Here is an 11,754-nt window from a genome sequence, read left to right as displayed (position 1 = left end):
CTGCATTTCTCTAATGATCAACGATGTTGAGCACCTTGTCTCATTTGCCGTATTTATGTCTTCTTTTTTCTGTGCGTTTTAAATTTTTTAAAAAGTTTTTTTTTTTTTTTTTTTTTTTTTAATAGAGATGGGGTCTCATTATGTTGCCCAGGCTGGTCTTCAATTCCTGGGCTCAAGGGATCCTCCTGCCTTAGCCTCCCAAAGTGCTGGGATTACAGGTGTTGAGCCACTGTGCCTCGCCCCTTTGTTTTTCTTATTGAATTCTAGTCTTTTAATTTGTAGGAGCTCTTTTATATTTTACTGAAAATAACTACAAAAATGAATTGCACCAGCTTGGGCAACATGGTGAGACCCTGTCTCTACCAAAAATACAAAAAATTAGCCGGCCATGGTGACACATGCCTATGATTCCAGCTACCTGGGAGGCTGAAGTGGGAGGATCACTTGAGCCCAGGAGGCAGAGGTAGTAGTGACCCAGGATCATGCCACTGCAATCCAGCCTGAGCAAGAGAGTGAGACCCCATCTCAAACAAACAAACAAAAAACCCACAAAAATGAGTTGCAGATATTTTTTCCAGTTTGTCATTTTCTTTTTGGCTTATCTGATGATTTTTTTGCCTTTTTTGTTTTTGTTTTTTTTTTAAAGAGACAGGGTCTCACTGTGTTGCTCAGGCTGGTCTCTAGCTCCTGGCCTCAAGCTATGCTTCTGCCTCGGCCACTGGAGTTGTTGGGATTACAGGCATGAACCACCATGCCTGGCTCATACGTTTATAAAAATTGAATTCATCAGTCTTTTAGATCTTGTGTCATAGTGAAAGTGTCTTTTTTCTGCTCTGAGGTTATAAATGAATCATTGTATGGTTTTATTGTTTATATTTAAATATTTGACATATCTGGAGTTTGTGCTAGTGTAGTGTATAGGGTATGGATCCAACATTTTTTCTAGATGGCCCATTTGTCTGAATGGGAAACTTTTTTTTTTTTTTTTTTTTTTTTGAGATGGAGCCTTGCTCTTGTTGCCCAGGCTAGAGTGCAATGGCGCGATCTCAGCTCACCACAACCTCCACCTCCCAGGTTCAAGCGATTCTCCTGCCTCAGCCTCCCATGTAGCTAAGGATTACAGGTGTGCGCCACCTTGCCCAGCTAGTTTTGTATTTTTAGTAGAGATGGGGTTTTCCCATGTTGGTCAGGCTGGTCTCAAACTCCGGACCTCAGGTGATCCGCCCGCCTCGGCCTCCCAAAGTGCTGGAATTACGGGTGTGAGCCACCTTACCCGGTCCTGAATGGGAAACTTTTTACTGCTGTCATTCTTGGGACTATCCTCCGCATGCACGTGGATCACATTTCTGTTTGCTCAGCCCAGAGATCACAACTCAGATGCCTGTACAGACTAGGCAAGTTACATAAAAGGGTGAAGAGTGCCAGGTGGGAAGTATAGCCAACTGGAAATGGATGGCATACTTTTGTAAAGAGGGCAGCCACTACCCAGTGCCTGCTGATTACTCTGTTGCACGAATGCAGTAGACCCCAGTTTTGCCAGATCTTTGTCAAGAGAAGCTGAAAATACAGACTTTTATATGAAGCCCCTTGATTTTAAAATGTTAACAATTAAATTTAAATACAGCCTTAGCTAAACAAAATATGTCTTCAGGCCTGACTTGGCCCAGAAAAGCCTTCTGAAATTTCTGGCCAAGAATGAGATTTCTAACAACTTTACTCTCCTATGAGTAAAGAGAACATACATGGTCTAGTAGTTTGACAGAATAGTAGTTTATAGCTGGAGTCTGGGAACAGGAGAGAAAACTAAGGACCCTCTATATAAGCCAAAGTCTTTGCTCTCACAGACTGAAACATTAATGGGAGAAATACAAGCATTTTACCATCCCACCTTTTATCCCAAGTACGTGTGAATAGATATGGCCATTTATTAGAGGATATTCTTGATTTAGTGGATACTTGGATTAGAAAAATAATCTTATTTTCCAACTCTGCCATTCTGATTTTACCCAAATGAAAAAGTGGTGCATGTTTTGGGGAGAATAATTGCTCAGCTACTGATAAATGCCGGAACCGAACTGTAGTACTGACTTATTTTTTGTACCCTGTTCGTCTTTTCCCTTTCTCACTGCTGGTGGCTAGAGACAGGGAGTAAGATATCTTCTTTACAACCTGTTAAAAGTAATGTGCTCAGCCTCTTTAGTGGGATGAAATTCGTGGTAATGATAAAGTTACCAGAGCCTATGCCTCTTTGAACTGAAAAGCTTGTCAGATCTTTTCTGGGTTGCTAATGAGTGTGTCCCAGAGGCCAATCCAGGTTTTGTAGGACCTGAAGCCTACACAATTTGGAAGACACGATTAAGAAAACAATTCGAAAATATCTTTTGAAAGTTTTGTAAAAACGATATGATTTTGTGAACGCACAAGGGCCCGTGCAAGTGAAGGAACTTTCAATTCAAGCTTGATCAACGTCACTGTCATCTGCCCCTTTGACCCTACCACCAGGCAAGGGCTTTCCACGGCTCATCTCTCGGTTCCCACACCATCACCCTAAGAAACAGTTGCTATATCTCCTAACGATATACTATATATAGTATATAATTTGTATAAGCACACAGTACTCATGAAAACAAGCCACATAGAGCACAAATACGTTAAATATCCCGTCCAGCCCGAATGACCCTTTCTCTCCACGTCCCTGTACAGCCTCCCACGACGGTAGTGCTGGGGCTCGAGGCGCCACAAGAGTAGCACCGAGTTCGGATTGTCTTGAGCAGGTCGAAAGGAGGGGGCATATGGGGAAAAAGCAGTCAAACTGGAGAGTCTGGAGCTGCCCCCGGTACAGTCCCGGGAAAAGCGGACTCCCCGGGGGCCCCAGGCCCCGCACCCCAGCGCCGGGAAGGCGCCTCTGCCTGCTCCGCGGCGCGCATGCTCCGTGTTAGGCCTCTCGGGCTACTCGGGATTATGAGCGCCGGGCCGAGGGGGCGGGCCGAGCCTCGGCTGCTGGGACCCGGGGCTCGGCGGCGACACCGAGGCACTCTGTGCGGCTGCTAAAGGGGCAGCAGCGGCGGCCGGCGCTGTGCGCGCCATAGTGAGTCTCGCTCGCCCGACGCGCACTCCGGGTCGGTCCCCAGAGCTTTGTGGAGGTGACTCGAGTGGGCCGGGCCGGGCGGCGCTGTCGGCTGGGAGGGCAGGGAGGAGGCGATGAGGAGACAAGCAGCCGCCGCCGCTGCTCACCGCCCGCCGCGGCCGTAGCGGGAGTCGGGGCGGGGCTGGGCCAGCTGTACCCCTGCCGGGCCGCGAACCCAGACAAAGGAGGAGGAGCCGCCCCAGAAGCGGGCCAGCGCCGCCGGGAAAGGAGGTCGCCGCCGGGGGTCGCCCGGACTCGCGGGTCGCCGCGCTTCCTCTGCGGGCACTGCAGGAGGCGAGGGCCGCCCCTGCGGAGGAAGTCGACCCCGGGGTCTCCGCCTGCCCGCCGGCGCCGCCTCTCAGCCGCCTCGGCCGTAGCCTCGGTCCGGGCGGGAGGCGGCGGCCGCCGGCGAGGCGAGGCGGCCCGCGCCCTGCCTGTCAGGCCACCGGCCCGGCCCGCGGGCTGCCGCCGATGCGGAGGCGCTGTCGCCGGGGCCATGCAGCAGGCGCCGCAGCCTTACGAGTTCTTCAGTGAGGAGAATAGTCCGAAATGGCGGGGACTGTTGGTCTCGGCCCTGCGGAAGGTCAGTGCTGGGGCCGGGGCGGCCGGCGGGTTAGGGGCCGGGCCCGTGGTCCCCCGGGCTTCTAACGGGGAGCAGCTTGTTCCTCCCACAGGGCTCGAGTCCCGGGGCCGAGCAGTTTCTCGTTGGCTGGCAATGGGGGGCTCACAATTGCCTGTTGCATTCTGAAGGACGTTTCTCAAGTTTTTTTGCCTGGTCCCGGAAGGAAGGTTTTGTTATGATCATAAAACTGGATTTCATGTTGCAGTCATTTCGTCAGGCTACTTCCGCCGTTGACCAATTTGTTGTCCTCAGGCTGGAATCGGGCAAGAGAAAGTCCCGCTGGTATTTAGACAGTTTCTAAAACAAAAGCACATTTTCAGGCCGGGTAATTACTTTTAATTAAGTTCTTTGGGAGTGTTTCCCCTAGGCAGTTTGCTTGTCAAGGGTATCCACTTATGAGGCAATGTTTTTTTGTAATAGGGATGTTTCACATGTGTGAAATGTCAGTGAGTCATAATATTCTTATTCATTTTACAGTTCTAAAGGTAAATTTAAAGCGCCTGCCCACTTCCTGCAGACGGTGTCTTACCTGTTTACAAGAGATTACCCTTAGAAAATTTGGTGTCTTCACGACCAAATTGCGATTTAGGACTTGAAATCATTTTAAGGAACAAAAAGGGGCAACTCCTGCAAATCAGTCTTTCACGTTTGGGTGCATTGCTAGGGTGCATCTTTCCTGTAGATGGTGGTGGTCTTCTTCTGAATTTAGGTACTAACCATACGATCATTTTTATAATAAATCCTTTTGTAGGATCAAGACATTTAAAGACTGTGAATAGGTGCGGGATCAGCTATCATGCCTGCTGAGCAGGGGCTTTCTTTGCCATTAATGCAGACTTAGTCCTTTCTGCCTTTTGTGCAAAATAACCAAGAATGCATTCTAAAATAATAAAGAAAAAATAAAGATTAATTTAAAAGACTATACTTGGAAAATATATCCTCATACATTAAATTTCTATAAATGAAAGGAAGTAGTGTATTTTAAAGTTAAGGACATTTTCCTCATGCGTTGAGAGTTGCAGATTTTCCATTATTTTCATAATTCTTACAAGGAAGTATTGCTTTCCTCAGGGCAAACACCAAGTCGTATCTTTTTAAAGAACCTGGCAGAGATGACTAGTGGCAGCTAGACAGTTATTCCATTGGTATACTAAGTGCTAAAGTATTAAATTGACCTTACTTCCATGTGCAGCCCAATTCTGTAAGGAAAGGGGAAGAAATGAAAAGTGTGCTGAGTGGTGATAATGAACTCTGGCCTGAATTAAAAGCAAAGGGGGAAATGTGTAGATAGTAATTAGCCCTTTGACCACAGGGAAGTGTGAGTGTAGTTATCAGGTAGGCCTATATTGTTGGCAGTGTGATGCAGGTGTGTACCCGTTTATAATTTTCTGGTAGCAAATAGTATTTGAGTGTGTGTTGCATAACTTGTTCAATAGGTAACTTTGATTCTAATAATCTTTCATGTCCCGAAACAGATTTATGTTTTCTTTTTCTTTAAATAGAGACAGGGTTATACTATGTTGCCCAGGCTGGTCTTGAACTTATGGCCTCAAGCAGTCCTCCCACCTCTGCCTTCCAAACTGCTGGGATTGCAGGCCTGAGCCACCTGGCACCAGACCCAGATTTTTTTTTTTTTTTTTTCAAGTTAGGCTAGAGACAAAGCCAAGATTAGCATCCAATCCTAGTCCATTGCTTTGATGCTATTACTTTGCATTTATACATTTATATTGTGCTTGCTTTCCTGGAACTCAGGTGCCTTGTAGATACTATGTCATATTCCACAGTTCTAGTATGTTCTTTATAAAGTAAATACATCTAAGAAAATTTGGTCTTTTGAGGTGAATTCAGAAGACATTTTCTGTTAACTTACTGTTATGATGGAATTGAAGTACATTTGTATGGAAATTTTAAAAAATATTTTTGGAAAAATTTTGTTAAAAGTAATTAAGATTATGTCCACTTTTGTGGTATTTAGGACATTGCAACTTGTAGGTCTATAGTGCCTGCTAAGAGCTGTAGCTCTTAGGGAGCTAAAGGTTCACTCTTTTCTTTGCAGGAAGTTTTAAATTCTGTTATGTATCAGCCACCTTGTCTTTGTAAAACGAGAATTTCTACCATTTTGGGGGAGTCTCTGTCTTCACATTGAGAGCGTCTAGAACTTGGCATCCTTCCTCTAGCTGACCAGATAGTTACAAAGACAACTAGGATTTGATTGGAATATCTCTCTCCTTCAGTTGGTGTTGCCATTGTACATGTGGTGTATTCTAGCTTCATTAATTCACCTAACCATTATTGAACACATTTTAGGTACTTGACATGATGCTGGATCCTAAGAATACAAAGATAAAATAAAGGCCCCTCCAAAGGTGTATACCATCTAAACCAGAAATTCTAAAATTTAAGGTTTTGGTTTATGTAAATGAGATAGCGATTCTGAGCTCAGAGTTCAGTAAGGGATATTTGTGTGTCTATGAAAGGAGCAATGTACTTGACTGTGTCAGTTTAGTCCACTTGGACATCTTGGTAGAACGTCTAAAACTGTTAGAATATAATTTTCAGAAAGATAAAGTCATGACTTCCATGCAACTGTAAATGAGCATGTATCAATGATTTTGATTCAGCCCATTACTTAATGAGGGAACTAGTAAGATGTTAAAGTCATTTAATATGAAAATTTGAGGAGGTAGGTATTTATAGGCAATTTAATAAGGGAATATTAAGACTGTTGGGTTACATACAGAATTAGTTAATATCCTACAAGAAACATAAAAGAGTAGGCTTTGGGTTATCTTTTCCTCTGGCTACACATTACTTGCATCTCAGCCAGCGTGGTGGCTCACGCCTGTAATCCCAGCACTCTGAGAGGCCGAGGCTGGTGGATCACCTGAGGTTAGGAGTTCATGACCAGCCTGGCCAACATGGTGAAACCCCGTATCTACTAAAAAAATACCAAAAATTAGCCAGGCGTGGTGGTGTGTGCCTGTAATCCCAGCTACTTGGGAGGCTGAGGCAGGAGAATCACTTGAACCTGCTAGGTGGAGGTTGCAGTGAGCCGAGTTTGCACCGCTGCACTCCAGCCTGGGCAACAGAGCGAGACTCCATCTCAAAAAAAAAGAAAAAAAAATTACTTGCATCTCTATGTGCCAAAAATCTGTAACTTAATCTTATAGATGTGTAAAATAGCTCAATCAATAGAAATTAATAAAAGATTCAAGCATAGCACTGTAGTGAAACACACCCAGTATTCTCTTTTGCTTATTTTCCAGTTTTGGCTAATTTTTATGAAAACTGGATATCTATATCTATATCCATGTATACATCCATATATATATCCGTATATATGTATTTGACAAAGTCACCATTGTCAACATTGAAAAAAATGCAAGGGATTTTTAAAAAATCAACCTCAAGTATTCATTGCATTACAGGGAAACACAGAGATGGCCTGGGTGCAGTGGCTCATGCTTGTAATCCTAGCACTTTGGGAGGTCAAGGTGGTGGATCACCTGAGGTCAGGAGTTCGAGAGCAGCCCGGTCAACATGGCGAAAGCCCGTCTCTACTAAAAATACAAAAATTAGCCAAGTATGGTGGTGCATGCCTTTGATCCCAGCTATTCGGGAGTCTGAGGCAGGAGAATCACTTAAACCTGGGAGGCAAAGGTTACAGTGGGCCGAGATCACCCCACTGCATTCCAGCCTGGGCGACAGAGCGAGACTCTGTCTCAATAAAAGAAAGAAAGAAAGAAAAAGAAACACAGAGATAAACAGATAGATTTATGGAAAAATAATTTTGGAAATAGAAATGTGGTGTTCTTTAGCTTTTTGCTTGTTCTTTAACTTTTAAAACAGAACCTCACCTAGAGCATTTAAAAACATAGAGGGCTGCAAAGCAGAGTGAAATGACACTACTGATGGATGATGCATGGATTGTTAACATTACTGCTAAATTATGTATCTTCCATAAAAGAACCAAGAACATAATTGCCTTCACCACTGCTCCCCAAGATCATTGAAGCTATCGTGTTACTTGGGGAAAAAAGAGCATGGTATATATTTGTAAATGCAGTTTATTACCTGTGTCTTTGAAATGCCCTGGTACTATATGCATGTGTTATTTGATTGTATGTTGAGATAAATCAGCATTCTTCATATGGGAAATATACCTCAAAATCATTTTATCAGATTTTACAGTCCCTGATATTTCTTTTGTAGATGTCTTTTCAGTAAGGTGTTTTTCACCAGGCTAGCCATAGAAAAAAATATGGCTGTTTTCTTGCCAGCTGTAGTTATAAATGTCAGAGAAAGGTAGAAAGAATTGGTTGAATTACTTTGTTCCTGAGTCCAATTAGATTCAGGTTAAATATCGACCTCCCCACCCTGTGACAATTTGCTCTTAGATATCTAAAAGGCAAGAGGTGTGAGAGAATGTCTGGGTTTGTTAATAGCAGTCTAGGGCAAGGAAAAAGAATGGTAAGGGCTTTGATTTAAAAATGGTTTTGTGAAATTCTACTGAGATCCTAGTGTTTCTGCGTTTGTACAAATGTCTCTTGGAAGTTTGTTTTAGAAGATAGCACTGGATCTTTCCTGAGGCCCACAAGAAAAGTAAAGGGTGATCTGAGAAAATATAACTGGTGTCATTGATATGAGAGTCAAAGAAGACTTTAAGAAAGCAAGATTTGTGCTTCTTTCTGGATGATGTATTCAAATATATTGATATTACTGTCCCCAGGCTGGTCTTGAACTCCTGGGTTCAAGCGATCCTCCCACCTTGGCCTCCAAAAATGCTGGGATTACAGGTGTGAGCTACCTCGCCTGGCTGCAGACACTGTTCTGCAGTGTCTGATATGGAAGATTTAGCAGAGCCCCTGCTGTCATAAGGCTTGTGTTCTAAATGGCTGTGGCAGAGAGACAGACACTAAGGAAGTCAACAATTATCTGAAAGATCAGTAGAATTCACCAAAAAAAAGGGGGCAGGGGGAAAGGATTTGAGGCTGAGGGGAAAGTAAGAACATGATTTGTTTGTTTTGAATAGGTCTCAGATTCTGAATTTAATGACTTGTTTTAAAAAACAAGAAGAATAAGTAGATGTATGGTAGACTGTAGGTACACTGAGTTAAGGTCTTCACCTGAGAATAGGAAGTCCTGTTGGATTCGCATTTACACGGCAAAGTAATTAGATTAACTCGATCAGAATTTCGTTTTGAAAAGATTACTTCAAGTCAAAGCCAAAAACTAATAAGGGATCCTGTGATTTTTGTGACATGGGGCCTGTTGTGGAATTCCTAAAGCCGCTGAATATAACAGTAGAACTCGAGGGAGTCATTTGGAATTATTCCAAACTAATAATGACCCAAACTGACCCGAAGAGTTCAGCCAGAACTAGATGAGCAGTAGGAATGTACTTTAACTTGCTGTACTTGGCTCCCTGTCAGCCATGATTAAGTAGCCTTCTATTTTCGGTTTAATTTTGGTATGGTATATTTGGAGCAATAATATTCCATTAAAGTGTTTTATGCTGAGTATTCAAAGCATTACCTGTGTTACCACTTGACATAAATCAAGTATATGTCTTTTATATTAACCATGGACTCTCTTTCAGGGGAACAGTAGTTCGATTATATCCTGCATATTTGAATCAAAAGGAATTTTAATGTAACTAGTGGATTTAGCATTATCTCATGTTAACAATTAACAACCAAAAATTATTTTCTTCCATGGGCCAGGTGCGGTAGCTCATGCCTGTAATCCTAGTACTTTGGGAGGCTGAGATGGGAGGATTGCTTGAGGCCAGGAGTTCAAGACCAGCCTGACCAATATAGTGAGACCCCCATGTCCATAAAAACATTATTTTCTTCTTTTACATAAAAATACATGCTAGTACAAAGTTTTTTCAAATGGATAAAGTATTACACACTTCACATTTTAACATGTAGAAGTGAAGCAACAAGATGAAAATAATATCAAGATCTAGATATAAGGACTAGTATTAGCTCTTCTAAGTAAAGTTTTCTGTAGTCCAATTTTCTTCTTCATTAGGTCATTTTGTAAACTCAAACACTATTTCTCTCTTTCTCTCTCTTTTTTTTTTGACAGGGTTTTGCTCTGCTACCCAGGCTGGAGTACGGTGGCATGATCATAGTTCTCTGTAGCCTCCAACTCCTAGGCTCAAACGATCCTCCCACTACAGCCTCCTGAGTAGCTGGGACTACAGGCATTTGCCACTACACCCAGCTAATTTTCTTATTTTTCTGTGGAGACAAGGTCTTGCTATGTCCCCTGGCTGGTCTCAAATTCTTGGACTCAAGTGATCCTCCAGCCTTGGCCTCCCAAAGTTCTGGGATTACAGGAGTGAGCCACCTGCCTGCCAAACACTAGTTCTTACATGCAAAGTATATTATAGTTCTTTTGTAATTGACCTATTAGCAGCATTTTACAGTTGATCTCTTTCTCCTTTTGAAATCCTTTCTTCATTTGGCTTCCAGAAGAACATCAAGCTTTCAGGGTTTTTTTTTCTCTGAATATTCCTTCTAGTTCCCCTTTCCTTGATTCTTCCTCATCTTCCTGACCAAATCCTTCTGACCTCCCCCAGAGCACATATATATATATGTGTGTGTGTGTGTATATATATATTTTTGTTTTTGTTTTTGTTTTTTTTCTTTTCTTTTCGAGACAGAGTCTTGCTCTGTCACCCAGGCTGGAGTGCAGTGGTGCGATCTTGGCTCACTGCAACCTCTGCCTCCCAGGTTCAAGCACTTCTCCTGCCTCAGCCTCCCAAGTAGCTGGGATTACAGGTATGCACCACCATGTCATTAATTTTATTTTTGTATTTTTAGTAGAAACGAGGTTTCACCATATTGGCCAGGCTGGCCTCGAACTCCGGATCTCGTGATCTGCCCGCCTCGGCCTCCCAAGTGTTGGGATTACAGGCGTGAGCCACTGTGCCTGGCCATTTTTCAGACTTCTATTTCTATTTACACATGCTGCCTTGGAGATGCCATCCTACCTCATTGCTTCACATATAATCTATATCTGTTAATTGCCAAATTTACATTTCTGGCTCAGACCTCTTTCTTTTTTTTTTTTTTTTTTTTTTTTTTTTTTTGAGATGGAGTCTCGCTCTGTCGCCCAGGCTGGAGTGCAGTGGCGCGATCTCGGCTCACTGCAAGCTCCGCCTCCCGGGTTCATGCCATTCTCCTGCCTCAGCCTCCCGAGTAGCTGGGACTACAGGCGCCCGCCACCTCGCCCGGCTAGATTTTTGTATTTTTAGTAGAGACGGGGTTTCACCGTGTTAGCCAGAATGGTCTCGATCTCCTGACCTTGTGATCCGCCCGCCTCGGCCTCCCAAAGTGCTGGGATTACAGGCGTGAGCCACCGCCCCCGGCCACACCTCTTTCTTAAACATGGATGCTCAACTCTTTTTTTGAGACAAGGTTGCACTCTTATCACCTAGGATGGAGTGTAGTGGCAAGATCACAGCTCACTACAGCCTTAACCTCCTGGACTCAAGTGGTCCTCCCACCTCATCCACCGCCACCCCTATATAGCTGGACTACAGGTGTGTGCCACCACACCCCAGCTAATGGTTTTTTTTTTTTTTTTAAGATGGAATCTCGCTTTTTCGCCAGACTGTAGTGCAGTGGTGCAATCTCGGCTCACTGCAACCTCCACCTCTCAGGTTCAAGCGATTCTCCTGCCTCCCAAGTAGCTGGTACTATAGGCATGCGCCACCACGCTCAACTAATTTCTTTGTATTTTAAGTAGAGACCGGGTTTCACCAATTGGTCAGGAAGGTCTCAATCTCTTGACCTTGTCATCTGCCTGCCTTGGCCTCCCAAAGTACTGGAATTACAGGGGTGAGCCACTGCACCCAGGCCCAATTTTTTAAAAACTTTGCACAAACTGGTCTTCAACTCTTGAGCCCAAGCATTCCTGCTTCCTCAGCTTCCAAAGTGTTTGAGTTACAGGCATGAACCACCACGCCCGGCCAACTTTTTACTTGATATTT

At 43.8% G+C, this 11,754-nt stretch overlaps 1 protein-coding gene across 2 annotated transcripts in view; it reads left to right on the top strand.

Annotated features, from left to right (window-relative positions):
• Nucleotides 1-3,095: 3,095 nt before the first annotated feature.
• SOS2 (SOS Ras/Rho guanine nucleotide exchange factor 2) overlaps nt 3,096-11,754 on the top strand; it is a 114,004-nt gene continuing 105,345 nt past the window's right edge. The window contains exon 1 of one of the 2 annotated variants that reach the window (XM_007986629.3): nt 3,096-3,710. In XM_007986629.3, the coding sequence (XP_007984820.1) occupies nt 3,624-3,710 (87 nt within the window). In that variant the 5' untranslated portion in view covers nt 3,096-3,623. The remainder of the gene's footprint in view (nt 3,711-11,754) is intronic. The other variant, XM_007986631.3, reaches the window with a different exon arrangement.

Source organism: Chlorocebus sabaeus, chromosome 24, assembly GCF_047675955.1.
Source record: "Chlorocebus sabaeus isolate Y175 chromosome 24, mChlSab1.0.hap1, whole genome shotgun sequence".
Lineage (NCBI taxonomy): Eukaryota > Metazoa > Chordata > Mammalia > Primates > Cercopithecidae > Chlorocebus > Chlorocebus sabaeus.
Note: the sequence above shows the minus strand (reverse complement) of the source record. Positions and strands in the feature narration are given on the sequence as shown.